Here is a 22,178-nt window from a genome sequence, read left to right on the forward strand (position 1 = left end):
GTATCTTATTAGGGAAAGGCCCCTGCGAACTACCTCCCCCCACCCCCTCCTCCTCCTCGTTGTCCTTCCTCAACGACCTCCTCCTCCTCCGCCTCCTCCTCCGCCCTGCTCCGTACGCGTAGAAGAACGCCGCGTACCTAAGCTAAGGAAAACATGGAAGGAGCGTGTGTGGAAGGTATGCAATCATGTCATTACACCGGGCCGTCTGGCGCGGGGAAGGGAAACGGTCGCTGGTAGACACACCATCGGTAGTTATTTATATGGGACACCGTGATCCTCTGGCGATGTTTCCCGGTAGGGCGGACTCTCGCCGAGACGTTTCCTCGAGAGGCTTTCTCGCGAGATTGTCCACTCTCGTTAGGGGAATACGGGCTACGGACACGCCGCGCGCTGACGTAAACTCTACCTTTAGCGAATATCCGTCCGTGGTTGCAGCTTTTCTATATTACAAGTTACATTAAGTTTGCGCGGATTGCTGAGAAACTAATGCCCTCGATTTTCGTCGCTAACGTCATTAATCGAAGAATTTACTTCTCCAGCATCGGAAATTGTACACGGTATATCTGAAAGTTTTTATAGTTTTTTACAGATATCAAACATACGCGACAGGTAATAAATTACCGGAGGTACGTGCGAACAACATCCAACTGTACGGTTATCATTCGCACAGTAACAGTAATAGCGTCCGACTTCGGAGAAGTCATTTGCATTGAGCTCATAATCGATGTAGCATTTATACGTTCTGTTACCGATATATCATGATCTAACTTCCAGCTTGAATGTGTTGCTTTTTTTTTAGACCGTGGAGACTAATGTTCTTTTCACTGATCGTTCGTTCTATACAAATAGAAACGAACGAACAAAAATACATTTTTAATTTCGATTACCCGATAAAAATGGTGAATTACGAATCGTCCGTAACATCAGGATCGTTGCATCGAATAGGAAAATGTTTTATTTAAATTATTATCCTGCGGAGATAAGATGTAATCGCGATAAGTAAATCCGGGGTCAGATGCAGGATCAAACGCAATCCGCGTATCGAACGACGACTCCTTGGTGGAGCAATATTTTCAGAGTTCATAAAATGCGAGTAACGAAGCGTATTGGTCTGTTTGGACCGCGCAGATATACTATTCCGCGTTCTGGGACGAAGGACGGTTTTAACGTATCATCGCGCACGGATGCGATCGCGCATGCTGGAATGTGGTGCCGGGGCGAGAAAAATCAGGCGAAACGTAGCGTGTCCGTTATGGAAAATGAGCATTCCTGCGGGTAAACAAATGGGCCGATACCGGGGGACAGGTACGCGCAGCTTGTAATTAATGTCCGCGAAACGATGATCGTTCGCGGAGGAAGCGATTCGTTATTGGGAGGAGTCGTTATCGTGCGCCACCTCGCTTCCTCGATATATAATTGAATTAATAGAATCGAGACACGGCCCTGGCCGTGAGATATATATCAGGCCCTGGCGTTAGTTGTATCTGTCGCTGGATCGCGGCAACAAGAATTCAGCCACGGCCGTTTAACGCCGCCGCTGGATCGACAAATTAACGCCGACAGATCCGGCTACCGATACGCGGACGCAGATGCCGACGATGGACGCGTATGAAGAAGCGCGAACATTCGATCCGATGCTCGGAAAATATTATCCGTCGGAATGGATCCTGTTCGAGAGATTACTGGCATCTGTTAGCCGGCGCGCGCGAGCCGCCTCGCATCGCCTAGACCACGAACTCGGCGAACTCGTTCCAAAAAGGATAGCGCGATAACAATTTTAACCGTTGCCAGCCAACCAGCGATATCAAAGATATGTATTTCCTACTGTCCTCTACCAGACGGCCAACAAAATTTCTAACAACTTACGAAACTCCATGTTCCAAGACCCGGAACATTGACGTGTTCTCTTATGTAAAGTGTACTGGAATCGATCCACGTTTGTTTCCATTAAAAAAGAAAAGAATTTATCCTGTGCGAGACCAAAGATAAACACACCCAGGTACCCGAATATTTTTTTTATTTTCTGTAGGTGTACTTAGGACTGAGCAAGACGAGAGCGCAGTTGGAAAAGCGCGTATTTTTCGTTGCTGAAAACTGTGCGACTCTATATTTGCGTAGGTTGCAATTTTTTACGTAATGCAGGTAATTCGAATCCATCGATTATAGAGTGGTGCTCGCTGGGAGGGAGAAATAAAGTCTGTCGGGACAAAGAACGAGGCAGACAGCACCTGGCGGAGCGCGTGCCGTATTTTATCAAATTGGGCAAAAAGTTCCCGACATCGTCCGCGAAATGCCAAACCGTTTTCGCATAACGTCGCGTGCACGCGTTCAGCGCTAGACGATTGCACGACGCATGCACTCGAGCGTGAGATGCGTTGTGCGTCGTTGCACCTATACAGCCGCGAGCCCGCGGACCAACACGCGAGTAATAAGATCGCACAGACGCGGCCACGTACACGGCCAAAGCCGCGTAAACGCGAAGGCAGATAGATAGGGATACGGCAGGAAATGATTTGTGTTGTATCTCATCGTCCGGCCGAACAATACCACCATGACTCATCCTCTGTGAGCCGATGCTACGAAATGGACTCTAAAATAAATCCACGCCTCCGGTGAGTGCGTGATTTACAACGAGAACGCCGCAGTTTCGCGTAAAATTTCTCGCTAAAATCACTGCTCACGGGTTAAAGCAGCTACGCCTGGGTAACAAACAAGCCTTCGTACGATCCTATCGACCTGGAAAGTTTTTTTCCGTTTCTTCAAAGATTATGCAGGACGAACCACCTAACCCACACCACGATCAATTATTTTTCCAACTAGCGGACGAATCAACATTTTTTTTAATCATGTAACACCTACCGTGTACATTTAAATAAGTTTAAAATAAAAATCTATATAAAGAAATATGTACTTTTCAATGTTACGTTCAAAATTGGTAAATATGAAGTTGCATCCCTCTTGCTGCAAGGCAGTCAATTTTGCTAAATCGATGGCATCGTCGGTAAAAAGAAACTAGATACGTTTGAAAGTTTGAAGGGAAAGGGGTTTGTAACTGTTTGTAGAAACACGACGATGCATCGGAGGCATACTATCGGATCGTAATTACGGCGGTTAATGGGGATTACGGTTGGGGCGAGGAATCGAAGGAACGAAGGGTAACCGGAACGATGATCGATACCATTTGTATCATCGCGGAGTAATTATGGGCGAGGCAATGGTGATAGGTGGTGGTGGCGGCGGTGACGGTGAGGTGGGGTAGTAGGAGGACGCATTGCGAGGGCACAGGAGTAAAGAGTAAAGTAAAGGGTTCCTGCGGTCGGAGGCGCGTTGTTGCGGTTAAAGCCATAACACGTCGCGTCGAAGCTGCAGCCACTTCTTAACTACCAACCGGCCAGGACGGATACCTGCTTGGTAGCCCGCGCGCGCGTTTATAATGTACGCGTCGGGACGAACGCACCCGGGGTCAATTATTGGCCGACACGACCACAGAACTCCCGACGGTTCTCGATACGCGTCGCGTATCGATCCGGATTCGTCGGCGGTATCCTGAATTTTTCACTATACGGGCAAAAAGTTGCGTGCCACCGCACCCGGAGATTTGGTGAGAACGATTCGAGTCCTCGGGGCCGTGGCAAAAAATTTGCGCGATTATAACTGCACGTGCAAGAACGGACCAGGATCCGCGCGGACCACAGAACATCGATTTTAGACAATTTCTACGCCGACACTTATCGCGCCCGAACCTCCGTCGTACCTATCTAACGACCTCTCGATTCTTAACCCTTTGCGGGTTTTCCCATTCAACTTTTTGCGCATTGCAAATAATTAAACGATCGTTTGCTTCTTAACTAGTCTGCAGAAAATATAAGAAATTACGAGATACGAATAAACCTATAAAAAAGGTTCTTTCGAATATCGATACGCGTCGGAGGCTCGATCAAACCGCAATCGCTAAGGATTCGCGCAAACATTGACTCGAATCGTACCGAACATAGGGAGCATAAAGGCGAATCGTAATCGCTTCGGGACAAACGACGCACAATTATTAGCCCGATGCGAACGTAGAAACCAGCGCAGTTCGGAATCACCGATGATTGGTATCGGTCTAGTCGTTTTTGCCGCGTCGAAAATTCAAATTGTTTCGACCGCAAGGAGCGTTTACGACCAATACGTGTAATTATAAACAAATGGCGGGGTAAACGACGGTCAATTATCGCTCGGGAGGACAGTAAAAAGGCGGGATAATCTGTGCTTCGCAATCAGCGTACGTGCGCTCCGGTGTTCCGAGAATCCGTTCTTAACGAGCTTGATCTCCGAACGTGTAAAAATAGACAGTTGGTTTGGTTTCCGTTCCACTGTCCTTGCGATAATCGTCGAAACTGAAACGTTTCCTGTCCTCGACACTGTCCTTGCGCGAATCTAGGGAAAACTGCTGGTTTTCTCCTACGCATCTAGGTACACGTGCACATGTTTCGTTCCACGAATCGGAAGAGAACTGTTCGGTTATTACTTTCCTTCTTGATTCCTCGAGACACGAACTGAATTAATAACGTTATTATTTACAGTCGGTACCTTTTAAAGTCTTCGTTTTACATAAAAAATGAATTCCCCAAGAGAGAAACGTAATTATACGTTGGCCACCTAATTGTTCTATACATGTATATAGATATTGAAAGGATTAATAATGGTGATTCCGAGAAAACTTTTCCGCCGACCTTCTGCTGCCATCTGTGACTCGGCAGGCCGGCACTGAGAACGTAGTCGTAACTTTTGTCGCCACCGACCTCGGTGGGTAAGAACGAAACCGAAGTTGTTCCGGAAGGTTGGCGAACCGGCTCCCGGATTCGAGATCGACGCGTAAATCGACCCTCGAATATCGAGCAACGGGGACGATTAATGACCGTCGATGCCCGTTTCGCGCACCGCGAGGATTTAATAAAGACTACTCGGACCTTCGAAGGAACCGCGAAGCTACTCGAGAACGCTAATTAAAACTAGTCGTGCTCGTTGACGGATCGACGCCGAAGCTTTCTTCTCGCGATCGCGCGTTCCGATTGTGCTCGACTTATCGATCGTTGTTTAACCTTCTACACCGCGTGGTTTCAATGGTAACCGATCTTGTCCTTTCACCGATCGCTTAGAAAGTTATGCGTAAACTGGGGAAAGAATGCGGTATCGTACGTATAGGTATACCAGGGATATAATATGGGGCGCACTAGTAACGAGTACCGTGCACTTGGATACGCGTACCAAGTAAACAAAAGGTTTTGCAACTCTCGAGGGAACGTGTTCCAGAGTTTGTCGATACGATGTTTCCCAATTAACGCGAGAGTCGAATCTCCGCATCCTACTATTTTCTATAAAACAATTCCGTTTTAACTGCGGTCAAATGGGAAAAAGCCCGGAAAATGTCGAGAGCAGAGACCACGAGCAGAATATTAAATGATCCGCCAAATAGGTTGGCGTATGGAGCACCAAAGGCACGAAGGATTAAAAGCGGCTCTCCTTCCTCGTTTCTCGCGTTTCTCGATCGCAGGATCTCCGCGGTTCTCAGACCGATCGTAATACGCCGAGCGTCCGTGTTCGCGTCAACGTGGTCGCACGTGGGCGGCGCGATATGAGAGATCGCCTCGTTACCTTATACCATACACCCGCTTCCAGAACGGAGCCTGGAAACCGTCGAGAAACAGGTTACGCGGATACGCTTATAAATGTTTCTGCGTACGTTCTGAAATATTGCTTTTCCTGGTTAACTAGTTGGGTGTCCGAGATACCGGCGACCGCGCACGCCGGAAAGTCGCCCTGCGAACCGCTCGCGTCTAGCCCAGTAATTAAAATGGCTTTTCCCGCGGGCGATATGTATTTCAAAGCTGATAACGAGCCGCTATTTATAGTAAGACGAAGCTTGAGCGCGCATGCATCGTGCGATCGTACTAGGGAAATTCACGTCCGGGATGGTTGCGACGCGATGCACCTGACCATTTGTCGATCGATCGATGCCAAAGGAGCTTTCGGATTCTGGAAACGAAGAAAAAAGTCGAAACCTTGGTGTATAAATACTTAGTTTTCGTTTGAGTAAGCGCGTCACAGTAGAAACAGCGAGCAATGGACAGACGCGAGCTGTCCAGCTAATAGAGTTCGACTCGGACATCGGTAAAAGTAGAAACGGTAAGTAATGGACAGACGCGCCCGCCAAATCGTAATAAATCGCACGCGTATCCGATATACATACGTATAGTATATTTTTAAACTAGATTTTCTCGAAAACGAAGCTCCGTATTTGAATAAATGTTACACCTTTTGTAACTGTAAATAAGGTAGTTATTATTCTACGGATGAAATAGTTTAGCGTTTGGTCCCTTGGAACGAAGCCGTTGCAAAGGGCGTTTCGGGACGAAAGGCAGTGTGCAACGGGGTTAATTGCCGCAAGATCACCCTTGGAAAGGATTTTTACGGTGGTCTCGATTCGGATGACAACGGGATGGTCGACGGTTGGTCCCGGGAAGCAAATTCTGCGGTGACTCGAAGGACGCGCGAGCTGGCAGAGAACGGTCGTCGATTAATAATGTTTCCAGCGTCTAATTCTCCAGCCCTTCGGGAGGTATGACGAATAGGCGCGTTATCCGCGCGAGTCCGTGCTTGGGTTTCGCTCGGTGAGACCAAGGGTTAGTCTCTCGGTCTCCCTCTATCTCCCGGTGTTTCTCTCCGTTTCACCCCCACCCTCCCCCTTGGTCTCTCTTCGAAGCAGAGAAGGGGGTTGAAGGGGGTGGCAGATTGATCCGTCACGGAGCGCGAGCACAATCACCCCCATTAGACATTATGTGCCTCCCGGCCACACATACACGCACTTACGCCGCGCTCGCGTAGGCGACAGGACGCGTGTGTGAGTGCGTGAAGCGTTACGTGCCGGCCACCGAAATGCATCCACTCTGTACGTGGCCTCTGAGCTATGATACCGGCGCTGATCTACGATACTGGCCGCAACGGTGTTGCAACAAATTCGAATTCGTGCTGGTTGCCCGTCTTTAACGGCACCGGCTCGGTCATTCGTTCCTTCGATCCCCGCGAATGGGGGAGAAAACAAAAGAGCGCGTCGCGTTTCCCGCCGCTCGATGGAACCTATTATCAAAGTATTCGCGTTTTGTTGTCCAGTTTTCTAGCTTCGCCGAGTTTGCTCGAAAAACCGGGTTCGCCCCGAGAAATCCAAGTACCGGTGGAGCCGCGAGACGATTCGCGGGAATAAATCTGTTTGTCTGTTCTCCAATCCAGCGGAACATTCGTTCGAGTTTGCGATGCGCACGGGCCTCGAGACGTTCGGATTCAGCCCGCATTCGAACTCGATTCTGAAAACCGACCGAACGACACGAAAGCGCGCGCGGCGACACGGAGCACCGCTCACCATTTCCCGCGACCGGCAAAGCCACCCACGTAGCCCGCCGCTCGTTTGTCATCCGACAAATAGCCTTTCTGCCGGTCGTGTTGCACGAGAAGAGTCAAGTACGTGTGTCGACGCGAGCGCACTGCTCTCGTCGCGTGTCTCCCGTCTCGTACCGAAGGATTCGCACTCGTAAGATTATTATTATCTTAACGGCCAGGGCCGTGTCGGCCTGACGATATTTCTCCGGCACAGAAATACTTTCTCTCCTACCCCATTAATCTGGCCGAGGAACGGGATCCCGCATCGATCTCGAATTTTCAATCGTGACGTTGGGATTCGGACGACGGAAGCACGCACCGATCTTCTCGTCTTCACCCTGCCTCCAAAAAGTTAATAATCGAGATAAATAACTGAGATTGAGCAATCCAACTAACAGCAATCGTTTAGATTACTATCGGTTTGGCAAATGAACGTCGGTCGAGCGAAAATATTTGAAATAGTTTAACGAAAGCCGACTAATTTGATAGCTACCGTATTGTAAATCGACGGATGTTGAGTAAACTAGTCCTGATCGTTAGTCTAAGCGTTCGATTAGAAACGGGTTAGAAAAGTTAGAATCCAACGGGCGACTTCTTGGAATCGGTGCGTTAGGGTGGCGCGACGACCGGCAAGGGGTGAAAAGTAAGCTCTTTCGGCTCGCGATGCTCGTTTTCATCGCTGGATCCTTCGTCGACGTACTTGCGCCGCAACATCTGGCGACGAAGTGGCGCGAGGATGTCGCGAGAGGAAAAATACGACGCCGGTAAGCGATACGAGAATTCACCGATGGTTTAGGCGCTATTCGAGAAATGCGCGAGCCTCGTGCCGAGCGAGCCACCGTCTGATCGATGCTGTCTTCTTCGAGCCTGATTATTCGCGCGAACGGATGAATCACGGGGCACATCTATTGTTGGAATATTTTTCCGGGTAAGGATCGTTTGCAAAGTAGCACCGATACACGCTCCGGGACGCTCGATTATCGCTAAATTTACGAACTTACGTAAAATCCCTGCTTAAAAATTCCTTCCGAAAGGTGCATAATTTTTTGACTCGACGAAGAGGACTAATGATGCTGTTTGACAGCTCATCGGGATCTTTCTAGACTCCATGGTTCGCGTAATCGTGAAAATGGAGGCAGTGCCGCCGCGCCGTCGCGCGAGCCTGTACAGGAGGGATGATGGCCTGTGGCCGGGGGAGCAAGGATGAGGTGAGATGAATAAATAAGAGGGTTTTGAAAGGCGCTCGCTGTGGCCCAGGAGGTTATTACGTGGCGTCACGCGATGATGTATCCACGCTGGTTCGGATTGTCTCCGCGAGATGGGACCACCGACCGTGAAATATGCACCAACCCCCGGATTAAACCCCCTGGAGGCATACCGCCCTCTCCTTATTCACCACCGCATCACCACCTTTGGATGCCGGAAGGAAATCCCTTTCGCGTCGTCTTGTCGGGGAGATCGGCCCAAGCTCGCGTCCCCAACCGTAATTTGCATATCAATCTTGTAGCGCCATTGTTCCGAACACATTAACGTATACGGTCAGCCCACGAGTAATGCTTTCCCAAAGATCCTGGAACGATCCGTAATCGATGATACTTGTTATAAATAATAAAGAAATTGATGTAAAAAATGTTTGTTCGACGGTAAAACGAAGACCATGCTACGCGCGGGGTTGTATCAATCGTTATGGAATGGGACATCTAGAGTTTACAACACAAACGATGGATAAAATGCGAGCAATCGAAAATTATCCGAGACACCATCGAGCCCTTGCGGATATTTTTATTTCGGGGCGGTCGACTTTATCGAGCAGAGTTTGCGATCGATAGCTTTTAAAATGTTTTGGCAAATCGAGGCGACCCCCACCCCCTCGAATCGGAGTATCGCGATGGAACATTAGAAGGGATATATTTGGCCGATGTAGCAATAATTTCCATGCATATATATACATATATATGTATGCATGTAGGTGGTGCAGCGAAGGCACATAGATCACAAGGGCTCGCCGACACGCGACAGCACGTGCTCGCTGAAACCGCTTTTCTCTCTTCTTCCCTCCAACTCCCACGTGCCTCTATACTTAGGGTGAACTTCATGAGCTTTCCACCCACCACAAACGACAAACCACTCGAGTGGATCCCCCTCGTACGTATGTGGCATAACCCTTCTTCCAACTATTATCCTAACGCTATTCATCCTTAATACGACGCATCTCCGGAATATCCTCGACTCGCCGAGATTCGGAAAAGCTGATCCGCGTCGCCCAGAAGAGTCTCTCCACGGTTTGTCGACAAATATTTAGCCAAAAAATAAGCGTACAAATAGACTAGTTTTCGCTATCGAGATTAACGCGTTGCCGACCATGCGATCTGCCGGCGGCCGAGAAACCTTCCGACGCTCAACGTTGCGCGGATCTTTACTTTCTACGTACCCGGTACGTAGGCACCGTATCGGAATTATGGTCGCGCGAGAGTCGCGATACGTAAATAGTAAATAATAACGTTGAATCGTGGAATCGCCGGCTCGGTCCATTCAGTAGCGAACGCGTAGTAAAGTTTCCGAGGGGACGACCGGATCAATTGGAATCCGTCGGCCGTGAAGATCGTTCGTCGAAGAAACTTTGGAGCGTCGAATGGTTAAACCGTCCGAGAAGATTGTCTTTTTATAACAGTGACGGGCTTCTGTTGAATGTGCTGCGACATGTCTGTGAGAGTGGACGTGATCGATGCGTGGAATAATGGCTGTCCTAAGTACGGCAGAAGCAAGCGACGGGAGGTTCGATCGCTGGTCATACTGTGCAGTAAGTTTACCTTTTCGCAACAATTCGTTTACGCAATATTAGGTAATCGTCTTACCTAACGGTCTTTATTCCAAATCGTCGACAAAATCGGTAGAATTAGCAGCGCTTATTTTCTATCGGCGATCGATTGCATCAATATTGTACATTCGATCGGCATCGACATCCGTAAACATTGTTTATCCCTTTGATTTGTAATCGTAGCTTCTTGCGCGACCGAAGCGTTTTTCACCGGAACCGAGCGCCGATAATATCGCGATTCCCACACTTTCGCTGCTTAATTAAACCGCGGCGATCATTCGATTTAATTAAGCCCGCGAACCGACGATTGTCGTTAAATTCCAAAGTGGACAAGGCGAGAGGAAAACGAGTCGAACTGTTTGCCATTCGAGCCGAATCGAGTCGGCGCCGCTCGTACCATACAATAATCGCGTCGAAACGAGGGGATGACGGACAGCGCGTAATCATATTACGATGCTATGGCCTTTAGCTCTCCCGGGGATCTACGAGGGCCGTGTGTTTGACATTTACCATTTCCCGCGGGAACCTCGGGACTTTGTCTATCATCGGAAGATCCCATTCTCGTAACATTTACCAGATATTTCGCTGGCAAGATCTTCTTTGATTCGATTTCCGCGGTACCGTCCAGAATCGTAACTAAAATCACCCTACACTTACTACTCTCCTCTAAGTCTTCTAGATAACTAATTTGCAACCGTTCGACTCCATAATCGTGCAAGTTTCCGATTCTATGGGCGATTCAGAGTATTATTTTAAGAGAAACGATCGTTCGATAATGGAGTCAGGGTGGTCCAGGGTGCGTCCTTAGCGGCAGCCAAGATGTATCGCAGAGGATCGCAATTTATTTTTGTATCAAGTGGATGTGTCTAACTAGTTTGTCCCAGCGAAAGTAAGAGCCTCTCCTTCCAAGATTAACGATACTTTAGTGCTGTTTTAAAGAGGTCCGCTCCCCTTCTCCCGTACTTTTGCCCACGAGCTGGGGATACTCGCACCCCCTACGGAAAATACTCAGGATTAACCTGCTCCACCTCTCGGTTCTGCTCTCTCTCTTTTTCTCGCTCGCGTTCTCTCCGTCTCCCCTCCAGAAATCCTATCCGTAGCTCCTCCTGAACTCACCACTTCGTTATTTCCTACCGCCGTGCGCTACCCTCGAACGGGAGCCAGGCGCCGGGGAAAGAACGAGAGAGAAAGAAAAAAAAAAGAAAAAGAGTAGCAATCGTCGGAACTTGAAAGCAGGGCATTTTATGATGACTACAAAAGTGGTCCGGCCACTGTTAGGGTGGCGAGAAAGAGGATGGCAGGGTGAAGCGAGGACGAGGTTTCGCGAGACCGAGTTACTACCCCCCACTCGGTTTTTTCCGGCCTTGGTCGGATCGAGGTAAGAGGGAGAAACGACAGAGAACCAGAGAAGCTGGATCGCGATTCTCCCTCGGCAAAGGACGCTAGAAGCAGGGACTTGAATTGATTGCTTTCATTACGCAAAAAAGTCACTTCCTCTCTGTCTCCTTCTTACTCCCTCCCCCGCCTTCTCCGTTTCAGCATCCTTCACCTTGGCCCCCGTATTTTTAACTTGTGCTGCGCGACAGTGGCGAATAAGTAAGTGTGCTATTTACATCGAATCCCGTAAGTTATCGCCGCCCGCTTCGCTCTCGTCCCTCGGTTCACGCGGTACACCCAAGTAATACGGTTAGGGGTTAATCTTTCGCGGTGTAGTTTCCGAATTCCCTAATACCACGCGTTAACCTCTCGGATCGACGGGATCCTTCCCAGAAACAGAGGAAATTCGTCCCGAATCTTTTCTCGCTAATGACAACCACCACGTTATGGAAACATTGTCCGCGCTTCTAAACTTTTGATCAGCACGAAATATTGTACAGCGTATAGAAACGTTGCGCGTTACGTTGCTTTCTATTAATTGTTCGCCAAGTAACTTGACAGCCCCGTATCGAAATTCGCACCTAGCCCTCCTCGAGCTATCCTACAGACAAGGGAGATTAATGCAGCGGTTTACCCGACGGATTAGGAAGGATAGAGCAGGTCGCCTAGAGTACCGATTAGGCAGTCAAGAGCACGGTGCACCCGCATTACCCCAATGATCGATGCATTCAGAGTAGCGTGATCATCTGCATCTGCCCACGCCGAATTCTGGCACTACCACAGCCAGCCGGTACACTTGGACCCTCTATATCCAGCAATGCCACGGGAGTTCGGATTCGACTGTAAATGTGTCTCACGTCGAGTACCGGCGGCGGTCATGTGGACGACATATTGCCCGTCAACGCGGCCAGAGCCGCTCGTTCGTTCTGGCAAATGATATGCCAAAGTGTAATCTCGGAAGATCCTCCAGAGATTAAGGTCGTCCGACGCGGTAATGACGAATAGATCTGCGCCGATGCTCGATCTTTATACGCGAGGATCACGCGTCAGGTGAACCAAGAACTTTCCCGAGGGGGAGTCGACCGAGAAGGGTAACCCGACCCGGTCAAACGAACGATCGTCCGTTCGTGCGTTTAACCTCGCCTAGTTTGCCTTTCGGCTCGAAACTTGCACACACCGGTCGCGCAGAAAAATAAAATAATTTCCACCAAGAACCCAACAGTTGCGAAGGATGCAGAGTGTACGCGCTCGATAAGTACGGAGAATCGGCAGTAGGATCGTAATCGTCCGGTTCCTCGCAACAATGTACAACGCTCGAAGGTGAAAAAGTGTCGGGGCGGTAACAGGATGCGGTGTCGGTGGAAATCGATCTGGACGGAGTCGTAAATCGTAAAGGCGAAATCGGCCGGGTAGGAAATAACGCGAGGGAGCCTCGGTTGACGGGTGTCGGGTGCACCGGTTGCGCAACGACACCGTTTGACAACAAGACGCGGGTTTCCCGATCTCACGTATCTAATGTCGGAGGCCGGCCGTAGACCAGGAGCGGGGGAGGTGCGCGGCCCAGTCGGCACGCTGGAAACGAGGAATGAAATAAAGAAAGGAGTCATGAAAGAACGCACTCGAATGTAAACCGGACCCTTGTGAGATTCGCGGCCCGGCGACGGTCCCACCGACGCCGATGGCTGACCGCACCTTCCGGGCGATCCAAGTCGCTCCCAACGATGCCGAGACCTTCCCAGCCCAACATTTAGATAGGTGGGGGACCCTGTGGTATCTCTTCTTCGTTCCGGAGGGATCAGAAGGCACAGCCACCGACACGGCTCTTTCCAAACATCCCGATACACTTTTTTACCTACCCTCCTGCGAATTCTATCCGTTTCATGCACCATTGCCCGGTCGCGAAGGCATTGCACGATTTTGGTTCTTACCGTAGTCTCGGGGTTTCCGGCGACGCGTACCGGGACGCGTTTTCGCAGCCAGAATAGACTTATTTTCGTGTTGCGTCCAACGATTCTACGGTTGCGAGAACCTCGAAAGAAGTCCGTTCTCGAATAAGGTAAAAGACCCGATACTTGAACGCGTTTAAGGCGTCGACTGGGTGGACAACCAAACACACAGTGGGACTCGGTGAATCCAACTGTCCCTTAATCGCGAAATATTCTGCGAAACAGAGTTGGGTACGCGTTCTCGTTTCAGATTTTTGACGCATGGCCGTTTTACGACCCGATCCGGATCACCGTCGCGCTTTTCCATAAATTCTCGTGCGAGTTTCGTGAAACTTTACCGTGCCCCTCGGGCGCAATAATTCGAACAAGTATATCAGGAAAAATTGAAAATCCCCAGAGACGAGTAATTCGACTCGTTGAAGGGTAATTGGAATGCATCGTGCATTGCCTAACTTTCGAGTTATAGGGTGCATAAAAATGATAAGTTCCTTCCGGTGAATAAGCATCGATAGATTACCGTAAATGTTATAGTTGGATATAAGTTCCCAAGGAAAGTATCCAGCGCCGTGCCCGCAGCAGTTCGTAAACCAGTATATCGTCCCCACCTTCGGCCCCTCCCCACTCTGTGACACGCGTAACTTGCGGATTCCTAGCCCTTTCCTCCCCCGTTGCCTTTTCCGTCCCTCCGGGGACTAGGAGCGGTGTCCACGGTGTTTGTCTCGACGTAATCAGTCTCGTAATTAGTCGCGTCGGAGCGTGATAGGGTCCAACCGTGCCCGTGCGTGCACCTATTTAAGCGGGACGAAGGTTTCCGTCCTCCTTCTCCTTCCCGACGATTTAAAGAAATTTCATTTTCGAAACGACGAGGAATTCGCGGAAGATAACGCGGGTAAACTTGCTCCGTCCGTGGCCCGTCTGTCTGGCCAGAGGTTTCGATCGGTGATCGAGGTTAACCGCGGAGGAGGTGTTTGACGAACGAGCGTAAAAAATAAGACCGGACGAAAAGTGGAGGAAGAAGAAGAAGAAGAAGAAGAAGCAGCAGCAGTTCGGAAAAAGTGGAGCGACAAAGGGAAACTCTTAAATAAATAAAATCGATAAGGCGAGACATCGTATCCAAGGAGCAAGGTAGAACCTCCATAACCTCCCGGAGAGGGACAGGTTCATGAATAAGCAGTGCTCACGGGGGTGTGCGCCGCGTGATTTCGCGTGGGACTGTTGGCGGTAGACCAGCCGGCGAACGTTTATTTCGCAACCTTTGCCTCTTCCATCCCGATTCTGGCTCTTTCTCTCCCTGGGCCGATCTCGGTCCCACCAAAGCCGATGCCAATAACGACGTTATCCCGCGCGACGCTGCCGCCGTTTCCGTAGAAACCCCGCGTCGCAGAGCGCCCCACCTCGGCCACACGTGATCCCGGAGCGACCAATAGCGGCTCGGATCCACCGCTGGATGCTGATCGAGGGATGCGAAAGGCGGGGTTGCGTGTCCGCGTGGGGATGAAAGCTCGGCGAACGAGGCGGGGGTCGAAAAGCTTCGCCAAGTCACGTGTGCCCGTCGGCAGAAGCCTCGTTCGTGCTTTCGCGTCGTCGTTACGCGTATGACTGTGCCGGTTTTTTGGGATCCAACCACCGTGTCACCGCGGCTGATAACGATAACGAGAGTCCGGACACGCTCGAGAGTCCCCAGGCCTCGTAATCGAAAGGACCACCGGTATCGACCACCGGTATCGACCATCGCTATCGACCATCGTATCGACGATAGTTTCGCGGTATCGCGCGCGACCACGCTACCACCAACGATTCCGGGAAAAATAAAATCCCAATCAGAGAAATCGACGATTTTGGACGATCACGGGCGACGATGGACGACCGTCCGCATCGGACAAGGCGTTCGTCGTTGAGTGAACGCTGAAAACCCGGCTTCTTGGATACGGTGTTGTGCAAACTGTGCTCGTGGCGGCGTAAATTCTGTGCAGTGGCTGTTGCGTTTCGATAAACGATCGATTCGAGGATCAGAAACTGATTTGAAACGTTTACCGGCGAGAATCGACGGGGAAATCTTTGAGCGCGACTAGAGAAAAATGCGCGAAGATCCATCGGCCGGTTCTAGCTTGGTTCGCTCGTTGCGAACAGCGTGCGAAAGTGTGGTTCAGTGATGCCGCGCCGCGTACTGTGAGAAAAAACACTCGAGGCTCTAAGCGTCTCGTAGATAGAGTTCTCTGCCCGACCACGAGGATTCACGCTCTCGATTCACGAAGATGAAGCGACGGCCGACCGGGTGCTCGCCGAAGCCACCCGTCGTCCGGTACAAAGACGCTCCTGATGACAGTCATTGTACCCCATCGCCATAGACCGACCCTACGCGCTCCTCTAAAAAAGGAGACGAGAACTACTTCTGGAAGCGTGGACGAGGTCTTTATCGGTGGTCAATAGGACCGACCGTCCTCATATTATATATAAATCTACGCGGCCGGAGGAACCACCTGGATTCCCATAGCCGACGGCCGTCGGCTTCTGAGGTGCCGCGATGGACCTCAGCACCGCCTACCGTTACAATCAGAATATGATGGAATATTACACCTGTAAGCCACCGATATAACTTTGTCTTCTGTGAAAAATTTACTTGTTTATTTAAACTTTTGCTTCGATTTCATTCGCGACTAACGGATAAACATTTTACATTTGCTCGTCAACACGATCAGCGGCGATTAGTACTCGTTTAGAGTTCTATTCGTTAATCACGAGGAAACGTTTAGAAGTTTGTTTTGAAATCCGTGCACGGTTCAGTAACCTATTGCCCCCTCTTGAAAAACAGTTTATCCGATTCGAGACCTGGAAGCATCGAAACGAGCTTCGGCAAGCTTTTAACTCGGTAGATCGAAGGTAGAATCGCTAAGAAACGACAGGAAAAAGAATTCGAACGTTTTCCCGAATCGGAAGAGTAACGTTCAAAGCGTGAAGATAGATTTCTCTTGAGGGTCTTCTGTCGATTAAGCGAAGCGTTGAATAGATATGAAAGTTAAACGATGCTCGATCATTCGACGACAAATCAGCATCGTCGACGAACAAACGAGACCGCGAGAACAAGAAATCTAACGACCTTCGTTTGCTGTTTGATCCGTGACGGTAGCCGATTCGATAAAAAAAAAAAAGTTAAACCGCAATCGTTGGAGTCGTCGATCCGCGCAGGAACCATTCGCGGAATCGGTTGGCTCTCTCTCTTCCCCTAAAATCGCGACGAAATCTTTGCGGATCGCTCGACGAACGGTACGATAAAATTTTCCCTCTTCGTCCGGGCGAAAAAACGTTACCGCAACAACCGAGATCCTACGCACTTTCGTTTTCTCTAGCTTTCTTTCCTCTCTAAACGGGACAAGAACCAGCCGGTTTCCTAACGTAGAGAAATTCGCGTCGTCGTATCCGGCTGAAATTATTTCCCGAAAAAAATGGATCGAACCGCAATAATTCCCCCGCGCGTGATTCGCGCAAAAACTGCCGGTCGAGGGTAAAAATCGGTCTTGTTCGCTTAATCCGATTAAGTCCGCGCCGCAGCCTAAAAAGTAATCGCCGCGCGAAGGCGGAAGAGCGAGAAATTTATCGCTCGCGACGCGACAACTATTTCGCGCGAAACACCGATCACCGGCAAACAAGTCGGGCTTCCTGATTCGCGGCATTTTCATCTAATTAGCGATCGGACCGTATTAATTTGGCGGATTCGAGTGTCGTTTTAAAGCGCGCAACGATCGAAACCACCGCATGATCCGTGCGCTCGTTTATGGCCGCCACCGCGATTCCGTTCAGACTAATGGGATGATAATAATTATGAAGCATTAACAAGAACGGCGCGGTCACTAAGCGCACCGTAGCTGAATCGTTTCCCAACTGGCCCGTCGATATCTTTCTCTATAACAATAATAATAATAATAATAATCTGTGAAATTGTCACCAAGTACTTTGTCGATGCTTATAACTCTTTTCGATTAAATTTTTCTATATAGTCAAAGGTAGATGATACTTTTATCTGTACGTTTCTTGTATCGAATAAATATTTCCGTCTGTTCGATATAAAATATTTCATTGTATACTTGCAATACTTATTCTTATTCAACGAACAACAAGAGATTCGAAATTTTTATTTAGAGAAGGATCCCTCCTATCTCTGTGTCGGAACAAAATTATGTAAAGACTGTCCAGTTGCTATAAATAAACCCGCAAACGAAACATGGCGGAATAATGGGCAATAAGCGACCACTTTTTTCTCTCGACGAGCTAGTTTCGTGAAACTTTTCCGAATTACGCAAAAATTTCGCGCGTACATCATAACTTCCGCGGCGCATTATTATCAAACGAGACAGTGAAACGTTTCTGGTTCGAAATAACAAATTTCGGAAAATAAGTCGCGGAACAGCGGCGGCGTATCGCATTTTTCCGTCTATTTTTCAAGCAACCGAGTAATAAAGTCTGGCGTGCCTGCAATACGTAACGCCCGACCGTAATATAATACAGGAACAAAGCTGCCGGAGAAATATCGAGTGACTGCTCAGAGAATCTATACGAAAGTTGCTGGCTGATGATGAACGCTCCCGCGTACCTACCCGCGACCGGAAATAGTCTTCTTTTTCGGTGCGTGCGAACCCAGTCGCAACAACACTGTCTTTCTCAGCAACACGGAAAACTAGAAGAAGCGGGTTCGCTCGAATAACGCGAGAAATCATCGGTTTTTGATCGCCGATATCTCGATTCGTTTTACATTTACCACGCTGTTTAATTCGGCTAGTACGACCGTGTATTCGTTTGAAAGAACTCGCGATCGTCGATTAATAAGAAAAAGCATAGGGTCGAGACGAGTAACGATAGAAACGAGAGAAAGGATAGCGTTAGAAAGGAAAGGAGATTGGTCGTAGGGCAGGAAGAGGACGCAGAGCGGACGATAATAAGGTTGGAACGATGCAGTGGCTGGACAATTCGTAGCGCTGGTAGCCCTGGATTCGGGGTCTCGGGGGTGGTCCAGCCTGAATTCAGAGACCTCGTATAGTTGTGGTCGGCAGGCGTGACGGCGTGTGTGCGCGCGTAGGGTAGTCATGGTGCTTTTGCCGTGGCAGTGCCACCATGATTCCAACGATATCCCCCTGACTACCGGCCGCACCACGGGGATGCGACCATAAACGCGAGAGCGAATTGATTTGCGACCGGAAAGCGCGTATCGTTTCTGGTAATGATCGCGGATCCCTCATTGTCTTGCTGCGCGACCCGGAGATCGCAATACGATACACGCGGTAACTGCGGAAGAAAAAGTGCGGATCGGCGTTCACGCGTCGCGGCGCGCGCGCCGTTCCATCCAACGATGACGCCTCCGATCGGAATAGCAGGCTCATCGAGATAATTAGCCGCGATTGTTTACACGTATCCGCGTGCACTGGGGCCAAACACGGGAATCGTTTGCTCGATTCGAAAGAATTTCCCAAAGGAAAACTGCAATAAAGTACTTGAAATGCATGGTAACGTTTAATGTAACATCTAACAGAAAAGGAGTTATTAAAATTGCAGAATTTCTCGCAAATTACAGGGGAATAACGAGTCGCTCCTACACAGACGCGAAACGAAGGAGTTACAGCCTGTTGGCGCGATACGGTCTTCGATCGAATCGGTTATAGCTGAAAGCAACGTTTTCACCTTTCTGTATTTTGGTTCGCAAATCTGTGAATTAACCGATTCGCTGTGGTGATTTGCTAAATTAGTTATTGTATCGTTTTCCACGACGAAAACGAAGATCAAATATTTTGAAAAGTTTACAGTCAGCTTAATAAACAGTACCGCCCGAGTGGAAACGTAGTCGATCGACCGAGGGAAAAGAAACAGATCGAAGGGGGACGAATCGCGTGGCCCGTTAGAAGTCAGGAGAAGCGTCGCGTCGCGTCGGCAGGCGACCGGGTTCGCTTCGCGTTAGGGGTTGGAAAGACCGGCGATCATCGAATCGTTGGTGCACTGGCTCGAACACGGGGACATATGTCGTGGTCCAGGACCCTCCATTACGATATTAGATCGAAGTTATCTAGTTAGGCGGATTTAATGCGCGAAAATAGAGTTGCGAGCGAAGCAGGAGGCCGGCCTGCCGAGGAAAATGAGACAACAATGCCTGCGCGGCGATAAATCGAATGATCCGGAACACGTTGCGTCCATTATTAGCAAATGCACTATGTCGGAAGACGATCGCCAGACACGAACCTACAAGTGCACCCAAACCTTTCTTTAATTAACCGTGTATTTTTCTATTTACAATTCAAATTTCATCGCCTAAACATTCGTTCAGCAACTTTCTCTGACATAATTCGATAAAAAATTACTAAAATTTAAACGACAATAAAAATATGCGCAATCAATGTCCGTAAAATCTGGTAACGAGGGAGCCCGTCGATGTTTCCAACTTGGTACGCTAAGGGTTAAGCAACGGACTCGAAAGTTGCTCGCGACGGCGTGAGGGAGGTCGTAGGGTCAGGCGTCGAGATCGACGGCGCGGCGTCCAGAGCCGTGGTCGGTTCGGCGTCGCGATTTCACGGTACAGGATCGGCTTTTGGCTCGCGGAAATTCGCCCTCGCTCGTCGCAGAAGGGTTCGCTCGACTAATGCACTATCGATTTCCATTTTCCAGGCCACGGCGGAGTTAACCAGCTCGGCGGCGTCTTCGTGAACGGAAGGCCCCTACCGGATGTAGTCAGGCAGAGGATCGTCGAGCTAGCGCACAGCGGCGTCCGACCGTGCGACATTTCCAGACAACTCAGGGTATCTCACGGCTGTGTATCCAAGATACTGTCGAGGTGAGTACCGACACCGTTCCGGCGCCATCCAGGTCCCCGTCGTATCCGTTACAACCGCAGCCCCCGCGGTGACTCCTGCTTCGACGGTAACAGCCTTGCTTTTTCTTCTTCCCTCGTTTGGCGCTCCAACGATTTTACCGATCGATTTGTTCGGTTTCGTACGAGGACTTTGCTGCCGTGTTCTCATGGATCGGCAACATATTCTGAGAAACGCGCTCAGCTTCGAATAGGAACGCGTAAAGTCGTGTCCAGAGCAAAGCGAGTATCGCGAACGAGCGCGAATCGTTTGGTGTGGTACGTGAAAATATTGCCTAGTATTTCTGTTAGAAAATTAATCGAATTAACAAATGATGCTTGTGAAAATATCGTGGAACGTGTTCGAACGATCATGGCCAATCGTCGCGTTCGCTGTTGTTTGTTCGCGTTGGTCTGGGCGTAGCTCATTGGCGAAACCGCGAATGATTTACTGAAGATCGAGTTCGCGTTGGCAAACGTAAAGCCGTAATTTCCGCGCGGCGAAGTGGTCGAGTCCGCTCGGATTGGGGCTCCAAGCGGCAAGAAAAGAAGACCGGCCGAGGGAAAAACAGACTGAGAAGACAGGGTTGGACAAAAAAGGAGACTATTCCTGGTCGGAGTGATTTAATTAAAGACGCTGTTAGGACCACGAGGCGAACGAACCCCAGGACGAAATTGCGACGCCGGAAGGAAGGAACCACCCTTCTTCCTCCCTCGGCGGGGAGTGCCAGCGGGTGCGACGATATGCGGTTTCCATGTTTTTTCCACCCTCCGCCCTGCGTTACGTAACGGGTGGCCTCGTGCCGTTTTGATGGCCCGAATGTCATACGTCCCCGGTGCTCGAATATCATTGTCATACTCTCCGCTCTTTCGCCGTATATCCCGCATATAATAGGCGCGCTGGATTTATTTACTACTCTAACGTTACTCGAGTTGCGACTCTCGCTATTCTCCTGCTATTTCCGAGATCGCAAACCGAATCTGAGTCTTCCTCCTTGGAATTAAATGCACGAGGGCCCTAAGCGTAGTGAAATTTTGGATTAATAAAAAAGGAAACCGGATCGGAATTTTTTGCGATGGTCAACGAGACACGGTGGATTTCGAGTCCTCGTTCGATCGACGTGACCAGCTATCGACCATCCTCGAATTTCCAAAGGGAATGTCAAGCTCCGAAGAAGAACAAGAATCCATACGTGCACGGACTTTGAACGGAATGACGCCGACACAAAGGAGACGCTATTCTCCGGCGTTTCCCTCGAACGGACCTTTAAAAGCCCTTTCTGTCCTCGCCGAGACAGCCAAAGAAGGTTTTTCGGTTGAGCGGGGCGCGCTCCAAGGGTCGCGAAAACTTTTCACCGCTATCTGCCGCGACTTTACGAACCCGAGCTTCTAGTCGGAATCGGCCGCTTCCGTTCCGTTCCGTTCCGTTTAAGCACGCACGAGTCGAAATCGCCGCGATTCCGCGAAAAAGCAACGCGAGCCGTCGCGACGTATCAGCAGCGCGTGACTGCGTAAACCTACGGCGTTAACAGCGTCTCGTCGACGCGACTTAAGGCCGTTTTCGTCTCTGCTTCGCTTTTTCAGGGGGCCGTAAAGTTACATCTGTACGAATAATAGAAACAAAGTGTTCGTTTCGATCGACGACAGGTTCGCCTTCCGCTTAAACTTCGACAACGCGTGTTTCCTTTGAGTTTCTCCGAAACGAACACGCCGTGTATGGAATAATTTCAATTCGTGACGTCATCGAGGGATCGCGTACCGAGCGAAATGTGTTTATAAATTGCATTGTTTACCC

The 22,178-nt window shown here is 49.6% G+C and overlaps 1 protein-coding gene across 6 annotated transcripts in view; it reads left to right on the plus strand.

Moving 5' to 3' along the window:
• Sv (paired box protein shaven) overlaps nucleotides 1-22,178 on the plus strand; it is a 95,097-nt gene that overhangs the window by 47,057 nt on the left and 25,862 nt on the right. For 5 of the 6 annotated variants that reach the window (XM_076772793.1, XM_076772794.1, XM_076772795.1 and 2 more), the window contains exon 3: nucleotides 20,203-20,368. In XM_076772793.1, coding sequence (XP_076628908.1) covers nucleotides 20,203-20,368 — 166 coding nt within the window. Of the gene's footprint in view, nucleotides 1-16,037; nucleotides 16,137-20,202; nucleotides 20,369-22,178 lie in introns of those variants that run through there. The other variant, XM_076772797.1, reaches the window with a different exon arrangement.

Source organism: Colletes latitarsis, chromosome 9, assembly GCF_051014445.1.
Source record: "Colletes latitarsis isolate SP2378_abdomen chromosome 9, iyColLati1, whole genome shotgun sequence".
NCBI classification, from domain to species: Eukaryota; Metazoa; Arthropoda; class Insecta; order Hymenoptera; family Colletidae; genus Colletes; species Colletes latitarsis.